We start from the raw sequence: 19,856 nt of genomic DNA on the forward strand, positions 1-19,856 counted from the left end.
GAACAGAAGTTGTGATCACCGGTGAGGGAATGAAGCAGGGAGCCAGGGGTAGCGCAGGGGTTTGGCGAAAGGATCAGATTAGGCGAACAAATCTGTCAGGGTCGTAAGCGCCTGATAACGTGGGGAGAGGGCGTCTGCTGATGTAGTGGGATGTCATTCGCAAGGGTCCAAGATCGAGGGTGTTCGGGTACGCGAATGAGCCACTGGGCCAGTGTCAGCGGTCGCAAGACTGCCTCATCTTTGAAAGCAATGATACCTTGGGGTTTGACCAGAGGTCCGCAATGTGATGGTACAAACTACAATGTGAGGAGGAGCTGAAGGTTAGGCCGATTTCACGTGCGCAAGGCGGTCTAGGTCGACCACGTCTGTATAGCGACGTAGGGTTTCATATATGTTTTATATCATAAAGGTCTCCTGTGTGGGGTTGTTCGAAGAGGAAAAAGAAAGAGTCTCCGGCCCACGGGCCACCTCTTCTCTCTTCCTCTCTCAAGTATTACGGAGTAGTGTATTCAGTTACTGGTGTACAAGTTCTCTACCGAACCCCAAATGGGGCTCCCCACATTTACATCATGTGTATCAGATCCCTGATAACAGATAAATCCTATTTTTATTCTTCCAGCAATCCATCTAGTAAAGTGCTGCCTACTCGTACATGTATGAAGTTAACTACACAAAGTATGAGGCAGTTGGTCTTGCTCTTCCCGGAGGGGCTTGAAGAAGGACTTGGCTTTAAAGTTTTGCACAGCCACCCAGCTGGACCCCGGGGCACTAGTCCTATTCTGGTAATCGGGATATAAACTAGGTATCGGTAAGGCTCATTTACAGTCTGCCTTGGGGCTCAGGACGACGTTTGCTGCCTAACCTCATCTCTTGTATCCATGTTAGGGCTAAATATCGATTGCCCACTAACATGATCGGCACAAATCATGTCTACAAATTCCCCAACGTACTCAAACTGGCCCTAGCCCGATCGTCCGACCAAGCAAAAAGCAAATTATCCTCGCAACTACTCCCAAGTCCACCATTATCAACCCAAGCAGGCTCCCAATAATAAACCCCCAGTCCACCCTCAACACTCTGCACTGCATCACCAAGCCTCTGCAGGAAAGTCTGCTGCCCGACCACCGAGAATGGAATACCCTTAAGATCCTCCGGGAACGCATACGCCGGACTGGAACAAGAAAACGGCCAGTTCGTCTCAACAACGAGCGTCTGTTTCCCGTACGTGGCGTACAGATTTGCGAGACTCGTCTTCAACGACGCGAGCGTCGCGCTTGAGTCGTAGAACGGGTAGAAGGAGACGCCGATGTAGTCGAAGTCCGAGGATACGAGCTCAGAACCGGATGCTAGCACTTGATCGTAGAAATATGACTGGTCGGACCAGCTCCAGCCGTTGTCGAGGTGGATCATGATTTTAGGGATTGTGGGGAGATTGGAGTCTTTTACGCCCCAGGCGCCGGAGTGTAGGATTCTGGCAATGTTGCTGTAGCTACTTGTTTTGCCGAGGGGCCAGAGGAGTCCGTTGCGGATCTCGTTGCCGATTGAGATTATGTCGACGTCGAGTTTGTTTGCTGCGAATGTGTTGCATACTTCCAGCGTATAGTTGTAGACTTGCCAGGTTAGGGTGTCGATATCTGTTGTGGACCAGTCGGAAGGTGTACCCTGGGAAATGGGTTGGTCAGTTGGGGTTGAACGAGTGTTAAGAGCCTGTATATCTGCCGTTTCTTACCTGTTTACTCGGATCGGCCCATGTATCGCTCAAATGCAGGTCGAGGTAAGTGCCCATTCCCTGGGCCTGTACCCTCTTCGCAAGTTCGACGTTATAGTCCAGATCATATGTTCCATCGCTGGGGTTTACCCAGATACGTTGGCGAATGGAGTTGACACCGCTAGCTGCGATGATGGCTTCTAGCTTTTCCGAGGTGCCGTCGGTGTTCTTGTATGAGACCCCCGCATCTTCTTCAACAAGAAGAGAAGAAATATCAGCGCCGCGATATGTCAGAGCAGATGTTGGGCCGAAGAGCTGCACAGCAGCTAACAAGAGATAGGGAAGCATCATGGACTATACCATTGACTGGGGTAGGAGATCAGGAGACACAAGTCGCGGAAATCACGTCTTTGTCCTTTCTACTTAGCTTTCCTAGGGATCTTTCTGGTGCACAGTCTGTCTCCGATTCCTCCGCACAGTTTACCCTTCGAGTCTTGCAGAAACCCCGAGGGGTAATTACCCTCCCATTTACCCGCCGCTGTAGATCAAAAGTAGAAATTTCTCCGGAGACAACCTGGCTTGCTTGGTTCAATCCTCCGTCTTGAAATGGGAAGTGGGACGGGACTCCGAGGCACTGTGCAGCACATACTGTCATATTATGCATTTCATGCAGGAGACCCCCTTAGAAACGAAAAAACGAAGTTGGCTAGCTAAGCCTAGCTTGAGGAAATTCATACCGCTTCGCAGCTTTTCCAATTTAGCACTGGAGTGGTCATACGCCATGACCATGGCATGCATTTAGGGCTAACGGAACTTATTATTGGTGGAAGTAGGGGTTCTTCAAGCAAAAGGTCTATATTCATTTTCTACAGGATCAAGAATAATAACATGTTCTTCTCAGAAAGAGAGGGGGGATATATCGGAAGTCCCAAACCCCATGATATCGCATTTCTTCATCACGCGCTAACACATCTCGCCTCCCAGCATCGTATGAGCCATGTCGAGCTTTCTCGAATATAACCGCAGAGATATTTCCCCGAAAACGCAGCCGCCCATTTTGACAAGATCAACATTACATACAATCATAAAAAGTCGATGCCCCGTATCCATGCAACAAGACCAGGAAAATCGAACAGCAAAACAGAAACAGTGCAGGAGATCCTCTGCCCCGTATATTCATAGTCACACTCGGCGAAGAGAATAAAGATATGCAGACGTGGTCGACTGGAGGGGCAAGAGTAGCGATGAAGGTCCCCGCGAGTTTGTATATGTACAGACTGTGAAAAATGTATGAAGCAAACTTTCCAGATGTCAACCTGCCGGAAACCGGGATGGAAAGAGAATGGTAAAGTAATAAAAATTGGTGTACAGCGACCCCACTAGATGGGATAATAAGCGTCGAGGTCGGAAGAGGTGAGAGGTGGAGGTAAGAGTTGTAGAGGTGACGGGTAATGTGTTGTGTAAAGACCATGGCGCGTTAAAAGGAGAAGGGGTAGTCGAATAGGGCTGGTCGGGACCGGCCACTTCTCAGTTCGACAGTTGCGACGGGGCATCTGCTGCCGCTGCCTTGAGAGGCGGCTTGCGTTTCCCAATCACAAGGCCTTCATCTTCCGACTCATCGTCGTCTTCGTCCTCGTCGTCGCAGTAGTACCTCGACTCATCCTCTTCGGACGATCGCGGTGAGCTTGGGCGAGGGGGTTTGACGGTTTCACCAGTGCGGAGCATAGACGGTACTTCTTCCAAACCCTTGTCATTGACCGAGTGACCATCGCCGGAGAGGGAGGAGGCATTCGAGATGACCGACGGAATGCTGGGGTGAGAGGCACTTTGGGACATGCCACTGGTATAGTCGTCGGCAGAGGAGGACGAGATAGTGGCCGGGGTAGAGGTGATTAGCCCATTGTTGGTATGCTCAGCGGGGCAGCCATGATTAGTAGGCGGAGAAATAGGTGGTAGGAGGAGCGATTCGGTCGAGTACATCGCATAGTCCACTCTGAGTGTACCGCCTTCGTTTGCGTCGATGTCGCTTCGTCTGCGGCGCAGGAGTGCATCCCTCGTGAGATTGAATGATTCTGCCGGAGAGGTGCTCTCAAACTGTGAAGATCGGTGGCGCCGATGTGCGTGAATGGGGTCCAATTGCCGAGGAGCAGGGTGCTCGTCTTCATGCCAGAGTCCAGCTGTTCGCACTTGGCCCTGAGCAGATGCGTTGCTGATAGCGATGCTAGGTTCGGCAGAGCGTCGTTCTCCATCTGCTTGCAGGGATCCTGGCTTGCCAGAAGGGGACGTGCACCGACTACGACTGCCTCGTGATCCGCGGCGGGTAGCTCCGCTGAACAAACTACCAAAGTTCGTCTGTCCTAGGGCCTCAATGATGGAAGAATGAACACCCGACCGGGGCCGTACTGTCGTTGGAACATCGAAACTGGATTGCCTGACCGTCTTGGAGGACTCTGCTGTGGACATGGACGACTTTGCGCGACGAGGATGGCCAGGACGGGATGCCACGGTCGGAGGTGTCGCGGCGGGCTTGGGAGGAACAGCGATGTTGGCAACGGCAGGTTGCGCTGCATCGAAATACGATTGCCAATCCCCTTCGTCAACCGGGCTCGCAGTAACGCTTTGGGCGAGCGGGTGTCCGTGAGTACCGAACTTGAGTGGCCGGAAGAAATCCTCCTCTCTGAAGCTGGACCGACGACTGTCGTGGGATGTTTTCCCGAATGTGTTGTGGCTCGAGGAAGAGGAAAGGGTTTCGGTAGACATTGTGGTACTCGTCGTGCGCTTGCGGGGCTCCTTGTCCTTGGATCGACTGCCGAACCACTTGGCGACATTTGATCGAACACGTTGAATGAAGGGAACCTTGCTAACGGCGCTTGTGACTTCCTCGTTGGAGACCTCAATGCGCTTACCCTTGCTTTGGTAACCAGGGTCGCTCTCTTCAATCCAGACGCGAGGATTAGGCAGGCCGTGAAGGGTCCAAGGGTGGTGCTTGATCTCCTTGAGAGTAATTCTCCTGACTGGATCCTTGGTCAACAGACGTCTAAGCAGGTCGTAAAGCTCATCGTCGATGTCCTCGTAAACAAGCTCATCATCATTTCTCAGATTCCACTGGTTGGAGTCCGGTGAATCATCCATCACAGGGACAAGGCGCTTCCGTGGAATAAAGACTTCCTTCTTCACAATAGTCTGGAACATGCTGTATTCGTCGTCCGAAACGAACGGCAATCGACCGAAGATCATTCCGTACAATGTGACACCGAGTGACCAAACGTCGATCGCACCGGTGATCTTGGGGATCGAGCCGATAGTTTCCACAAAGTCATCGCCGGTGTAACATAATTCGGGGGCGTAGAAAGCTGGTGTGCCAACAGTCTTGGACAATTCACGGGCATCGTCTAGCTCGGTCGCATCGCTCTCACCCACCTGCTCTTCTTCCTCGTCACGCATCGGTCGGCCAAGGTAGGAAACTCCGAAGTCGGATATCTTCACTCGATGATTGCTAGTAACAAGTAGATTGGCCGGCTTGATGTCACGGTGTATGATTCCTTGATAATGGAGGTATTCCAGACCAAGAACTGAGTCCCGAAAGGCGCTGCGAGTTTCATCAATGGTGAGACAAGGAACGTATGCCATGTCGTCGCCCTCTGCAGACCACTCAGGCTCAGAAGGGGTGTGCCCAAAACTGCTGGAGGTGGTACTAAAGCGGCGTTCGAATGGGTAGTCTGAATAGGCGCCGTACATGCTACCCTCAACGGCACCGAGGGATGCATCGTGGGCGGAGGACGGGCTGGATTCGTCTATTACTGCAATAGACCGGCTAATCGATCTCCTGATGGGAAGGCCGGTCTCGTCGTCCTCCTCATCTGAAGACTCGGCACCGTGCTCCAAACTCCAACCCGGGATAGGCCCTTTCTGGGCATCGGCGGCTTGTGCTTCGATCCGCTCGCGGGCCTTCTCCCGTTGTCGCCGTAAATGCTGAGCAGTTCGGATGAATTGATGACTCTCTTCCAGAAACGCGGGAGTGTCTGGTATCCCGCTCTTTTCCCGCTCAAGACGAAGTTTGTCGACATGGACGATTTCTCGTAGACCCTTCTTGCGCCAGACAATCTCGCCATTTTCGACATATTCCAGCACAATGTACACCTTTTGCCGATTCGGATCGTCGATCACTTCGAGCAAGCTGACCACATTCGGATGCCGCGCCTTCTTCAGAATAGCAACCTCCTTCTTCACTTTGTCTTCCGGGTTGCCTAATTTGCCCAATCGGCGGCGTGTGGAGTAGCGCTGGACGATTTTGATGGCAACTTTCTGCTTGGTTGTAATATGCTGGCCTAGTTTCACTTTACCATGTTCGCCCCGACCTAGCTCCTCAAGAATCTCGTACTGATTGATGGTTTTGTTTCCCGTAACCGTATCGCGGTCCACTTCGGCGGTGTGGGTTTCCTTTGGCGGTTGCAAATGTGATGGGTGGAGGAGCGAGCTTCCCGTGGAGACATCATCGTCAGATACGGAGGGAGTTGCGCGAGGGTATCTCATGGAGAAGAGCCCCGGGCTCGAAACCGGGGTGTTGCCCGCGGTACGGACACCGCGAGCATAGGAGTGGCGAGGCAAAGGATCTGGTTGTGTCGGGCGGTATTGCCAGGTGGGGTGCACCTGCGACTGGAGGGAGGCATAGGATTGATCGGGATAAACGGGGAATTGGTGATCCGATTGTCTCGAAGCTCGTCGAGGGCTCCTCCCCAAGCTTCCATTTTCCGAGCGAGCATCGACCACGATATCTTCGTTGAGAGCTTGTAGTGAGCTGGTTGACGAGCGATTGGAGGGGGTTCGGGCACCGTAGAGACCCGGAAAGGCCTGGCGGAAGGTTGCCGTTGCTTCTGACACATCGGTAATAACGGGTAGGGGTTCCGTACATGATTTCGACCGAGGTAGAGTTAGTAGGAATTCGGGTTGGTCGTTCGAAGCAGGCGATGATTGTGATGATTCTTCGGACCCGCTCGTTTCCTGGTTGGAATTTTCTGAGACATGGTCATTCCGAGCCAGCTGATCCGGATCCTCCAGACCGGCTTGCGAGGATCGAATTTCTGTCATTCTCCTCCTGTCTTCTCTTCTGAAATTTATCTCAAAGACTCTAGGAAAGCGGGACAGCTGTGCCAAGAGTGCAGTTGAGCATCCTAATTCACCATCCTCCAATAGTCACACTTGTGGTTTCTCCAATAATTGATTCAAGGTGAGCTGACGAGAAGCCCTGTTGACACGCAGGAATGGACCAGCATTACTTTCGTGAGGTTCAAGACGTGGGACGATCACTGTTCAGCGGAAACCGTGTACCGGACAGCGGATTGTCGCTAGGGGTGGAGGACACGAGGTAGACCTGCTACAGCACGAGGATTCGAACGATGCCACATCCACACGTGGAGATAAATGCAGTCGAAAAAAAGGAATGCCGTTGTAGTAGGGTGCTATAAATAATTCGGAGTTAGGCTCATTGGAAGGGCCCAGTTCCTCGGGATCGAGGGGAGCGAGATCGGCTTCGATCAGAAATTGTCGTACCAAATGTGTTCAAAGGAAAGGCAAGACAGCCAAGTAGCTGTTTCTTGAACAAAAAAGAGAAGCAAAAAAAGAGGTCGAGATAGGGACCGAGACCGAGACAAGAGGGGAGTTGGAAGAGGTGAAGGGGGAGGTTGGGTGGGTAATAGGGCAGAGCGATGATCGGATGCCAAGAATGGAATAGAATCAGCCAACGCAAGTCGATCGTCGAGGCCTGGCGTTTTAGTGGAAAATAAAAATTATGGTTGGGGAAAAAAAAGAGTATTAAGATACTTTGGGTAGCAACGCGATTTGATATAAACTCTGTCAACACTTCTATCAAATTTCACCAATCTTACGATACGTAGTGGGGCTGTCAAAATGGCTTCATCTGAAATCCTTGGTACTACATGAATTGCTTGCAGATACAAAGAATTTAGCCTCAGGTCTTTGATATCTCTTCTGAACACATAGATTAGATATACCAAATGTTCTAACTACTTGCTATCTACATATCACTTCATGATCGTTTGTGTTGTCTACATGATGTTTTCCTTAAGTGGCGGATCCGCCGCCACAGTGTCATTACGTCGAAGACTCAAGCACAGCCTACAAACAACATTTCAAGAAAGAATTGACAATTTCCATGGATCCGACTCTCGATAGACAGGTATGAGATAGAATGTAAAGATTAGGGAGATCTTCTTAGAACAGTTGCCAAGTCAGAAGGGGCCATGGTTGCCCAGCTGGTGATGATTTCCTATCTCCATTATCTCGGAAGTCGATATCTTCGGCTCCGAAGGGATGAATGATCCGTACAAATTCCTATTATGCCTCGAGGTTGCTTTACATTCAAAGCCAAGACGGCGCAAATAAAATTAATCTCTGGCCCTGTGCCTTTTTGCCTACATTTGTATCCCACCAATGGTAGCAAATGCGCACTTCCCATTTCAAACTTAACTTCTGCCACCCGAACTGCTGGAGACCCAAAATCGACGGGGACCTACCGCCATTAATATCCCGTAGTTTTCTGGTAGTTTTCTGGTTTCTGGTTTTCACGATGAGCTGTGACCACGCCAAGAGGTCAACCATCGTAAGTGGTGCCCAGGTTATGTTTGCAGGGATTCTTTTTAGTGACGTTCGTGCGAAGACCAGGGTAAGGCAAAATGGATGGTTGTCCATGGATACCTAGGTCTTCCCTTTCCTCTCCTTCTCTTTCCCATTTCAGTGTGAATATACTCGAGAAACCCTTAGTCTGACCTTCATTCCTATGACAACTACATATATTGCAGGTAAGATGTAAGACTAGACTAGAATACCCCAGTCTCCGGGAGGCGTTCTGCAAGAAGCTGTTTGGAGGAGCCAAGAGCCAACAGCCCAAATGCCCGTGGGATATCAAATGCCACGTCCGTGCGGCGTCCGTGCGCTATAATCGACGTCATATAGGGGTCTGGCCCCCGAATTAGCCTTCATTTTCCTTCGAGTCTTTAACCCGCTATCTAACTATCGCCTCGTTTTGGAAGGCTTACAAGGTTAGAGCTCGGCAACTTGTCTACCACTTAGCGAGGGTATCCAATCAACACAACCAAAATTATACGAAGGCGTGTACACTAGTTATATGCACGGATGAATTAGCCGCTCGAGTTCTCACTTCTCTACGTGGCGTGTAATCTTCAACCATTCCTTGTCGGTAATTTGCGGGCTTATGGATTAAAGTTCGCTATCTCACAAAATGCGCGATCTCGGGATATCATAATCAGCGTCAATGTAAGACTTGGATTTGATTATTCAGACAAGTCATCCCGCCGTTGCGGGGGAACAGTGGCGAAAGAAACGAAAACAGAAGCTAAAAAGACTAGACAAGGATTGTCGCGGGGTTTAATGAGTATCCCTAATTAGGAACGGTGTACTGTGTAACTACCTCAGGCACATTGGTTAACTAGCCTCAATTTGGTTGAACTAGCTCACTAGTCCAGTAGTAAATAGTAAGACTCTTGGGACCTACACCCCAAGTATGCAACCGACTGTTTAGAGTAGACGCTGAAGCATGGAGACCAAATCAGCAGCGATTCCCTGATACTCGCCAATAACTGTCATCTTATTGCTGCGGTATATTGAACCTTGTCGAGACGGGTGAGAATGTCCATCGCTACCAAGAGCCAAGAATAATGAACCCCCGCAGTGGAAGATCGGCTTCGACATCCGACACAGTCTTCCCTGCAGCCATTCCCGTCTCCCAGAGCCGGCCCCGATGCATGTAAATTGAAACCAAGCTAATCCTATCCAAGGCTCCGAGGCAGCCACTGCATGGCGGCATGGGTGACCGTCAGGGGAGTGGTTGGTTACACCCCCGACGGTTACAAGAATAACAATCTTATTCTGCATGCATGTCCTTTTCTGATTCTGACATTTCTTTCACATCCAGCCTGAAAACGTTTCTTTTTCCTGCCATCCGAGACGCATGTACATTCTGTCCCCGAGCCCCTCCTGCACCAAGAAAGGGACCAATGCACACGAGACAGGCATGGCTTCTGCCACCAATCATGGCCAGGATCAACAGAGAGGAATTGTCGGGATATCAACAGGGGGGGGGGGGGCATATGTTAGCTCCTGATGCCCAGGATCTGTTTGCACTTTCCGGTCATAACCTAGTAGTGTAAGCCGGAATAAAGGATGATGGAAAGTGGCTGTGAGTCTCTCAATGGAGGTTAAAGGTTAGCTGCCAGTGACAGTGCATGTGCATACCTAAGATGGAATAACTATATCGCCTGATAGGTATAGATATGTACATGGATGCTTGTAGGTATGCTATATTGAGGGTTTGGTGACGAGGCTCGTAGCCTCGTACTGAATCCAGGGCTCCAACAGTCGGAGGCTGCCCGGCAGCCCGATCAGCGAAGCTTCTTGCAGAAATAGACACGTTCCAATCCATCCTCTACTCTTCGATCTATTTCCATAAACCCCAGTCTCGCATAGAACCCAATATTCTCGAACATTTTCACATTCGTGAACAACGTTACACTAGGAAGTCCGTGCTTTTGAGCTTCCATTTCCGCGTAGTGAATCATATGAACTCCGTAGCCTCGACCCTGTGCTGTCGGATCGACCACTACGTTGTCGACTTTGAGGGAGTTTGTCTCCTCGTCCTTGTAATAGGTAATTGAGCCTAGGGTCCGCTTGTCGTCTCTGAGAACGAGAACTTCACGTGTGCGGATCACTTGATACCAGTCTTCTGACATGGGGCCTGGTGGTTTGCCAATGCGCTCAATGTATTTTGAATAGGCGGCATCGACCATCGCTTTGATGGCGGGTATGTCTTCAACTGTAGCTTTGTGAAGTGCGAGCTTGCTTTTGGATGGAGAATTCGAGTGGATGATTGTCATCATGACGAGAGGAGACAGTGTATTGTGTTGGACTTCCTTTTCGAGCAGGACATTCGGTAGTAATCGGTACTGTCACCTGTGACCTGTGACACTTGGCGTTCGCTGGAGATTCTGCTGTAGGTGGGGGCTGTCAGGTGACAACCAACACCTGCTAGTTGATCGTTGTTTTCATTCCGAATTTAGCTCTCTCCTTCCTCTGTGCAATGGCAGGTGCTGTCGAGGATGACGGCAAGGTAGCTGCAGATACCCATCGACGAAGTTAATGTTTACACTCTAGCCTTGGAAAGAATAACCCACGTGTGCCTGGCTACCTGCGGCCTGCCAGTATGCGTCAATCCATGTTGTACATCATACAGATGTACGCATGCATCTATCCACAGTAGTAATGATGGTGTAATCCACCTGGGCACAGATAAAAGCTTATAGGATGCCACCCGCGGCTTCCTTCTCAGTTACCCGGAGGTTTAAGTTCACGGATTCATGACTCCATCTACACCTCTTTCCAATCCATCCTGCGGAGACCGGTATGTCCTCTAGAGCCAATATCCAGATCAAGCAAATGAAGACTGTAATCGTCGACAAGTCAGCTGACCTACGGTCCTTCCATGGTTGAAGGTCAACCCTATTCATGCATCCATCTCTCATGGCACATGTCTGTCATACCTTCCTCATCTCTACAGCATCTGGAACCTGCCGTTGACTGTTTACTGTTTCTCCAACCGACTCTCCACCAATATCATGTCGCTCAACGCTCTTTCGCCTCCACCATAACTGCGAGTACTACATGCAACGTTTCAGACAGTCATCGAAACGGCAACGAGCGTCGAGCATCTGGTCTTTCTCAGGCTAAGCCCTCAGAACTCAGAACAACTTTTCAATGATCATCAGACTTGGCGGTATCAACTCTTCTTATCCTTTCTAATTTTAAGGTGACACAGAAAGTGTGCGTCATACCTGGACTATAACTCGACTTCATGATCAGCGGATTCCTGGAAAGTTCACTCTGCAACTTGATACCCTGGACCCCAACGAAGTTGGGAACGTACCGCAGGATGCAAGTCGGGCGGTACGTGGGAAAGAAGGGGATCAGGTTTTCATACCCATTACCAGTTAGCCGTCCAGGATAGATGATGAAAGCCCTCGCTTCATCGCTGGAGTGCACATCCGTTGAGCTGAGACTACTGCAGTCTGCGCGCAAGATTTACGATGATAAGATCATTATGCTTCTCTGAAATGCGCCTCTTCCAATTCAGTATCCAGGAATTTATGCGTGTCTCATGACCTCAGTATTGGGAATCATACGATAAGCCAAATTTGCCTCGTCTTGGGTCAGTCTTTGGTTTGGGTTTGACTGCGCATTTGATATACATGCCCAATTAGGGCTAGTGCCAAACACGGAAGGGGATTAGCGCAAAGAGCCCTATCATTCTCCAGCATGGCGGCTACAGTACTCCCCTCTGTAGGTCTGCGTCAGAGAAAGATTAATGCTCCATAAGAATCCCGAATCATCCAATATCCATTGGTGTTTTTCCCGTAGCTCCTCATTCTGCCCTGACTGTATATACAAGCAGCGAGAGGGTTCACGGCTTTTCCCTTCTTGTGAATCTTGTCTGTGATTTGAGCCCAGCTTGGCGGACGTGACACATGTCCTGGTTCCTTATTTTGTCTTCGACTCAAGCTGAATTTACAATCTGACCGGACACACACGGATGCTGGGCACCCGTGGACCTGTTCAATGTTGTGCGTGCTGTGTATATGCAGGCACGCTGCAATGTGTGTGTACAACTGCCCCGTGAACCCGTCCACAGAGGCACAGATCTCATCTCGATCAACATGTGATAAAAGAAGCCAAAGCCCACTACTCCGTAACCCTCTTTACTTGGTTATATTTGCTTTTTCTTTTGCCTCCGTTCTGTCCTTAAGATTCAGACTGCCGAAAGCCGGCAACAGACGATGCTAACCGCTGGTCAGCACAGACAGTTCGTCGCTGCACCTATCGCTAGATTTGTCGTGTTCTAGTTATGTGCCTTCAATAAGCGGTTTGGCTATGTTGTCAGTGCACCATCTGACAGCTGCAATATGATAGAATGTGGGCCAGACATAGTGGAGCCTGTCAGTTCCATCGTGATATCTTAACATGTCTCGTATTAATGCGAACTACACAAAGAACCGAACAAAATCACACGGCTTGGTTGTCCTGCCAACATTGGAGCTTATACTGGAGGAACCATGGTTCACGCCGTATTGTAAGATCTTCATTGAGACAAATAATAGAATTTGGTGGATTTGATGAATTCGGCAATTTGTGATGTTTTGAGTAGAGAGACAGCCGTAGTAAATTATTTCATAGCCCATAAAGAATGCGCTTGCCTAGTGCTTAGGGTTAACGGGTAATATGCGTTGCTTGGGGAATCTGTAGGGAAATCAAGCGTTGCCGGGCAACGTTGTTGATCGCGCGTCGATCTGGATCTCGGCAATCTATTTAGTTTGCTCTCTCTTTGTTTAGCGTCAGCAAATAAAGTAGGCAATAAAGTAGATCTAGATGATTGGTCTATGTAACGGGGAAAAGAAGCGTGATCGGACTCAGACACTTGTTGACAGATCACGAATTCTGGACCATCTTTAGCTCTTAACTCTTATTTCTTTCTCTGTTCGCTGTCGCGTTGGAAGACACCTGTCACTTTAGCCAACTTAGACCCTCTAACTACTGCGTACCGCGTGGCGCGCCATGCTCGTCGCCGATCCTGGAATGTATCCCTGCTTCTGAATGTCTCAGATCATGAGCATGAAGCATCGAAAGGCATTGCTGGCGCTTCTTGCGCTCTTCGACCCATCCTCCGCCATTCCATACCCCACCTCCTCCGTTTTCCTATCTGCGCAACACAATAACTCCCTCGCATACATCCTCCAACCTAGCGCGTCTGGGGAAACCGAGTTTCTCTCCCTCAACTTGTCCAGCAGTATCGATACCCACAATCTGTCATACAACACTTTGCTGAAAAGTACGCCGTTTCACAATGACGAGCAGAACTCAAGTTTTATTCCGGCAGTCGATGACCAAGGCCGCATCACAGTCTACACAGGCAATTGCCATAGCGTATCCGATGACCCGATATTATGGAAATTCCAGCCCGACAGCGCCAATGCAGACGGCAATGGGACTTGGAATAAAGCCCCAGTGATCGCCCGCGATACAGAGGCTGCTCCAAATTATCTGGCGGCGGGGTTCACCTTCTCGTCATCCAGCAACCCCGGGGAAAGCGCCATGTACGTTTTTGGCGGAATGTGTCCATTCAAGAACAGCACAGACAGCACCTGGGTCTCGGCAGCAAATTACTCCCAGTCGATGGTTATGTTAGGCCCACATCCATACTACAGCACCAAGCACCGTGCGACCATTACCGGTACTCGCGCAACACCTATCGCAGAGGCTGGCATGGCCGTCGTACCACTCCCGCCTAGCTATACTGTGGGATCAAAGTTGAAGCAGCAGGACTTTCTGTTCATTGGTGGTCACACCAGAGAGGCATTCCTGAACATGTCACAACTGGCGGTCTTCTCGCTCCCGCAGCAGAGTTGGAGCTTTGTTTCCGCGGTCTCAGATTCGGAGCTGAGGACTGAGCTGGCTGTGAGGGATGTGGCACCCGTCGAGCCGCGCTCTGGCCACACTGCTGTTCTATCAGAAGATGGAACTAAAGTGTACGTGGTTGGGGGTTGGGTTGGGAATGAGACTGTCCCTGCAGATCCGCAATTTGCAGTTTTGGATCTCGCAGAAGGCTTGGGGGGAGCGAATGATTGGACTTGGATGACACCCTCCTCCGAAGGATTAGGCATTCCCGAAGGTGCTGGCATTTTTGGACATGGGGCCGCGATGCTCCCTGGGGGTGTGATGATGATCCATGGAGGTTACAGCATCCCAAAGTCTTCCTCGAAAAGGGCCTCGATGACTGCACAGTCGAACTCGCAGGTCCATCTTTACAATGTAACATCCAACAGTTGGATCACGTCGTACCGCAACCCTGCTGCCAAATCCTCAATTGCGCCCGCCACCCACAACCATAAGCTTTCCTCATCCCAGAAAGCTGGAATAGGGGTTTCACTGGGCATTGGATTGCCTGCTATCATTGTTATCGCTTTGTGCACATGGAACTACCATCGAAAGCGCCGCGTCAAAAGCAAGCGAGACTCACAGCTGCGGGAACTTGCTCTGGGAGCGGAACGCGCTCACTTCTGGGATCAAGGGGATCAGGCCCAAGCAAGCAGCATTCGCAGCTCTAGAATGAGCGAGAAGAGGGGCGCATCTGGTTACTACAGGTCGACAAATCGCGGACAGGCGACGCCATCCGGCTGGAACGATCAAGGCGAAGCCGCAGCAGAGAGGACTGAACTGCTCGGGGATCAGTCCAGTCCGGTCAAGAACAGCCGACCTCCTGTGATGCCTCCCGTGAACCGGCGGGTGTCGTCTCGAAGGGGCGATGCTGTCAGCGATATCTCCCCAATTTATGAGCGCGAGGAAGATGACGCAGGCTTCCAAGACCGTCTCATGGCCACCGTCCCACGAAGCGAAGAGACTACGACAGGAGGGCCTGAAGACTCGTTTGCAAATACCCCCTACGCAACTCCTCGGAGTACCATCTTTGGCGTTGGCCTGGGTCCGTTCTACAGCCGGCGAAAGGATATTGATTCTGTGGAACCGGAGTTCGTGCCAAAGAGCGAACGGACAACTACTGACTTGTCAGACCGCTCAGCCTACTCCTTTGAGCCCTCCCAGCCTGCGGGAAGAGTTCTCCAAACAAGAGCCATGTTTGCAGACCGACCCTTGAGTTGGGGCAGCGGGCGCCAATCACTGGAATATCAGGCTGAAGCTTCAGCACCCAGCGTCCCAGATGGCAGAGCGCCCTCAGAAACGTCAGTCTCAGCAGACTCCTTTTCAACTGCCCCGTCGAAGCTGTCCCATCGTCAATCGGAGAATGAGTCCCTACTGTTTGATGCATTCGACCCACTTACACCTCTGACCCCCATCGAGCCTTCATCGCCCTCCAAATTACCCCGAGAATCGAAGCCCAAAGCCTCTGACTGGGTAATGAACACCATGCGCCGGGCCCTGACATTGTCTCGCCACAGCCCCGACGACAAACCAGATCTTAGTTTCGGCGATGCCAAAACAGCGCATCGTGCCTCCGGCATTGACCGTCGCAGCACCATTCTCGAGTCTGGCCAACAAACCCCAGGCTCAGGCTCAGGCATCAGCTCACCGCGTCGAGCTGTCAGCGCTTCGGCCGAATTATTCCGCCGCAAGCAGGGCGCCAAAGATTGGAACGCGCGCAAGAGGGCCTCAGAGAACGTCTTCGACACTGGCCCGTCCACGTACGATGATATCTTCGTCGGTGCACCTGGATACCTGGGTAACGACGTTGGCGACGACGACGACGAGGCTGATGTCCATGACTGGGACGTTGAGGGCGCTGCCGCGGGCCGGCGAGTCCAGGTGGCTTTCACGGTTCCAAAGGAGAGGCTTCGTGTTGTCAATGCCACTGCTGGTGATATGGATGGTATCTCCGAGCGCTCTGTCAGTGGGGGAAATGGGAATCGGAGAGTTAGCCACTAGACTTGGGATCTGGGAGGTTGCTCTTCCGGCTAACCCTGCATCCTTCTTTCAATTCTTGCTTGTATTTGTGTGTGCAGATGTCCTTTTGGTTGGACTTTGGAGACTTTTGTCTACCCGTTTCTCGCTGGAGTCTTTGCCCTGTTGGGCCACGATTTTTGTTTTTCTGGCGGGATTGCTGCCTGTCGTTTTGATATCCATGCCCGTGATGCTTTGTTGCGGGGAGATGAATGCCCTTGATGAATTGACGTGCCCTGGTTCCCTTTTTGATTGTTGCACGGCTGTGATTGCTAGAACACAACATAGCGCCCAGTGAGCCTAAAAGGAAATCTCTTGATTACGGTCCGATACATGACTACTCGTGACCCGACGTTCTTACATGTAGAAAGAAGACTTGGAAAGAATTTGGCATCTATATAAGTAATTCGTAGCTCCATGATACATCAGAAAGACATGAACACAGATGGTGACACTCTCAAAGACGCTTGCGTATGACATTTTTCGCATATTTTTGCTTATCCTCTAAACTAAACCCTAAGCCGAGGGAGTTGCTTTGGGGTCGCTGGCAGGCCTAGTAGGGATAGTCTGCGGCAACGGAGGGAGCAAGTTCTTCGCGTTCTCACGGGCATACTGAGCCATGAGGGCATCAATAATGACCAGCGACGACATAGCCTCAACGATAGGCACAGCGCGAGGAGTAACACAAGGATCATGACGACCCTTCGCCTCCAACGTACCCTCCTCGCCATCATAAGTAGCAGTCGTCTGCGCCTGTCCGATGGTAGCAGCGGGCTTGAACGCGACACGGAAGTAGATCGAAGCGCCATTGGAGATACCGCCCTGGATACCGCCGGAGTTGTTAGTTTTGGTCTTGAGACGCGGAGCGTCAGGCCCGGTGCCTTCCGAGACGATGAAGGGGTCGTTGTGGATGGAGCCGGGGACTTCGCAGCCGCCGAAACCGGAGCCGATCTCGAAGCCCTTTGTTGCGGGGATGCTGAGCATGGCGTGCGCGAGCTTGGCTTCCAGCTTGTCGAAGCAGGGTTCGCCGAGTCCGACGGGCACGTTGCGGATGACGCATGTTACGGTTCCGCCGATGCTGTCGTGGTTGTCGCGGAAGTGCTCGATGACTTTGGTCATGCGTGCCGCGGCATCGGTCTCCGGGCAGCGGATGGGGGCGTAGGAGTCGACGGTTTTCCGGTCGATTGTCTCGAGGAGCTTGAGGAATTCCGGGTTTGTGGAGGCGGAGGGGTGTTCGGGGGTAGGGGGGAAGAGGTGCTCGTTGCCGACGGAAGAGACGAAGGCGACGATTTCGACGTTATGCGATAGGCGCAGGTACTTTTCGGCGATAGCGCCGGCGGCGACGCGGCCTGTGAGGGTTGTGTTAGTGGAAATTGGGTTTCTTTTTAGGTCGTAGGGTTTGTGAGGGTGTCATACCAATGGTCTCACGGGCACTGCTGCGACCACCGCCGCTGCTGGCCTTGACGCCGTACTTCTCGAGGTAGGTGAAGTCAGCATGGCTGGGGCGGGGGTACAGGTCCATTGTGCTGCCGCCGTAGTCCTTGGGACGCTGGTCCTCGTTGCGAACAATCATGCCAATTGGTGTGCCCAGAGTGACGCCGAATTCTGTGCCGGATTGGATTTCGACTCGGTCCTTCTCGTCCCGCGGGGTAGTCAGGGCGCTCTGGCCGGGGCGACGGCGGGTCATTTGGGGCTGGATGTCGGCCTCAGTGAGTTCCATGCCTGGAGGGCATCCGTCGACAATGCAGCCGACAGAGCGGCAGTGCGACTCGCCATAACTGAGTGGATGTCAGTCACGATGGTTGTTGTAAGAAAGTGGGCTACTTACGTGGTGACGCGGAAATGCTCACCCCACGTTGACATGATGGGCGTTCGAAGATGTTCGTTAGGTAGAGAAAGAGAGCAGTAAGCTTATTGACAAGACTTCAATGCCAATTAAACGAACAGAACACGTAGCCAAGAAGACAAAAGGACGAGAAGGATCGCATGTGAGAAATAAGATTAGAAAATCGACTCATCGCAGGAATTCCTATCTGGGACTAGCGCAACCGACTATCGGCCCTGATAACTTCTGTGAGGCGATCAACAACTTCGTCCATTTTTGTTCCAATGCTAGCCCTTCGACGCCCTTCGTCCCGACTCTGGTCTAGCTCGAAGTATGGCTGGGCTCGTCATAACTCATCATACCCTGTTCAGCAGTTTGCCGAGCTCGCCCGCCGTCCATCCTCTTTACACCAAATCTACCAATCACTATCAACAGATCCCTACGTGAACCTCTCGATCGAGCACTTCCTACTAGAAAATGCCCCCGCAGAGTCCAGCATATTGTTCCTCTACGCAAATCGCCCATGTGTAGTTATTGGACGCAACCAAAACCCATGGCTTGAAACGGATCTCCGCGCCCTTCATAATGACCGCAGGAACGGCACAGCCGGAGACGACGAAGCTGTGTTCGTGCGGCGGCGATCGGGTGGTGGGGCTGTCTTTCACGATGAAGGAAATTTGAACTACAGCGTTATATGTCCGCGGACTTCATTTACGCGCGACAAGCATGCCGAGATGGTGGTGCGCGCTCTTCATCAGGTCGGGGCTACGAATACTAGCGTCAATGAGCGGCACGACATTGTCATGGCCCGGGCCGAGGGAATGCAAAATGATCCCGATGAGCCTCTGACACGTAAGGTTTCCGGATCTGCGTTTAAGCTTACTCGACACCGAGCCCTTCATCACGGCACTTGCCTGCTCGATTCTCCCAATATTCATGATCTTGGTCGGTACTTGCGATCGTCTGCACGCTGCTATATACAAGCCAAGGGCGTTGAAAGTGTCCGTTCTCCCGTCGGGAATGTCTCGGCCGCATTGGCCGACTCGTTCTTTTCGATGGAGGGTGTAATTCAAAGTATCATCGAGCAGTTTGCCCGGCTCTACAACGTACATCCTGATGCTGTCCTCAGGGCTCAGCGTGCCCATGCCAACGAACCTGAAGTCTTTGCTGGAGATTCTTGGGTCGCTGGTACAGTGGGAGAAGTGCAGGGTGAGCTAGAGCCAGCCATTGGGAAGGGGATTGATGAGTTGCGCTCTCTAGAATGGAAGTATACCCAAACGCCTCGGTTTACCTTTTCAACATACCCCATTGAAGAAGACCCTCGTGAACGCCCGCCATTACCTTCCTCGCTTCCGTCGAGTACTCGTGCCTTTCTCCGCTTCCAACACGGCGCTGTCGTTGAAAGCCACATCTCCGTCTCACCTGATGAGTCCACTGCGTCCGATCAAGCCAGTCGCGTTCATGCAGCACTGAACGGACAGAAGCTCCACGAAATCACCTTGGCGCGATGGTCCGAAATCCTCCAGCAGGGACTTGGCGGGACGCAGGAGGTTGACGATGCTCTGGTGAAAGAGCTGGCCCGATTTTTGGGTGGCCTCTTAGGAGGTTGAGCGCCCAATTGGGTAATGTCATGCGAGTCGTGGCGTGTATAAGTATTTAATGCTCTGGACCCTATGTAAAATAATCTCGTGATATCCTATGGCGCAACAGCCACAGACATTATTGGCTGCTTTGCTTGTCATTGCCATTGGTGGATGATAATTTCTCCACCTGTCAGCATCTCAACAAATA

The 19,856-nt window shown here is 51.5% G+C and overlaps 6 protein-coding genes across 6 annotated transcripts; 2 read left to right on the plus strand and 4 right to left on the minus strand.

Moving 5' to 3' along the window:
- Positions 1–930: 930 nt before the first annotated feature.
- Positions 931–2,059, minus strand: N7515_006127 (uncharacterized protein; the record flags this gene model as incomplete). Its single annotated transcript, XM_056666871.1, has 2 exons — positions 931–1,662; positions 1,730–2,059. 2 exons carry the CDS (start codon positions 2,057–2,059, stop codon positions 931–933), a joined length of 1,062 nt encoding a protein of 353 aa, XP_056520467.1.
- A 1,176-nt stretch (positions 2,060–3,235) lies between these two features.
- N7515_006128 (putative serine/threonine protein kinase) lies at positions 3,236–6,796 on the minus strand (the record flags this gene model as incomplete). Its single annotated transcript, XM_056666872.1, has 1 exon — positions 3,236–6,796. One exon carries the CDS (start codon positions 6,794–6,796, stop codon positions 3,236–3,238), a length of 3,561 nt encoding a protein of 1,186 aa, XP_056520468.1.
- Positions 6,797–10,125: 3,329 nt separating this feature from the next.
- On the minus strand, positions 10,126–10,620 carry N7515_006129 (GNAT family N-acetyltransferase; the record flags this gene model as incomplete). The annotated part of the gene is made up of 1 exon (XM_056666873.1): positions 10,126–10,620. The coding sequence occupies one exon, from the start codon at positions 10,618–10,620 to the stop codon at positions 10,126–10,128; it is 495 nt and encodes a 164-aa protein (XP_056520469.1).
- A 2,776-nt stretch (positions 10,621–13,396) lies between these two features.
- Positions 13,397–16,225, plus strand: N7515_006130 (uncharacterized protein; the record flags this gene model as incomplete). Its single annotated transcript, XM_056666874.1, has 1 exon — positions 13,397–16,225. The coding sequence occupies one exon, from the start codon at positions 13,397–13,399 to the stop codon at positions 16,223–16,225; it is 2,829 nt and encodes a 942-aa protein (XP_056520470.1).
- Positions 16,226–16,756: 531 nt separating this feature from the next.
- Positions 16,757–18,103, minus strand: N7515_006131 (bifunctional chorismate synthase/riboflavin reductase [NAD(P)H] ARO2; the record flags this gene model as incomplete). Its single annotated transcript, XM_056666875.1, has 3 exons — positions 16,757–17,589; positions 17,657–18,018; positions 18,069–18,103. The coding sequence occupies 3 exons, from the start codon at positions 18,101–18,103 to the stop codon at positions 16,757–16,759; spliced, it is 1,230 nt and encodes a 409-aa protein (XP_056520471.1).
- A 246-nt stretch (positions 18,104–18,349) lies between these two features.
- N7515_006132 (putative lipoate--protein ligase) lies at positions 18,350–19,675 on the plus strand (the record flags this gene model as incomplete). Its single annotated transcript, XM_056666876.1, has 1 exon — positions 18,350–19,675. One exon carries the CDS (start codon positions 18,350–18,352, stop codon positions 19,673–19,675), a length of 1,326 nt encoding a protein of 441 aa, XP_056520472.1.
- Between the last annotated feature and the right edge of the window lie 181 nt (positions 19,676–19,856).

Source organism: Penicillium bovifimosum, assembly GCF_028826915.1.
Source record: "Penicillium bovifimosum strain IBT 22155 chromosome Unknown utg000005l_segment0_segment0, whole genome shotgun sequence".
In the NCBI taxonomy this organism is placed as follows: Eukaryota; Fungi; Ascomycota; class Eurotiomycetes; order Eurotiales; family Aspergillaceae; genus Penicillium; species Penicillium bovifimosum.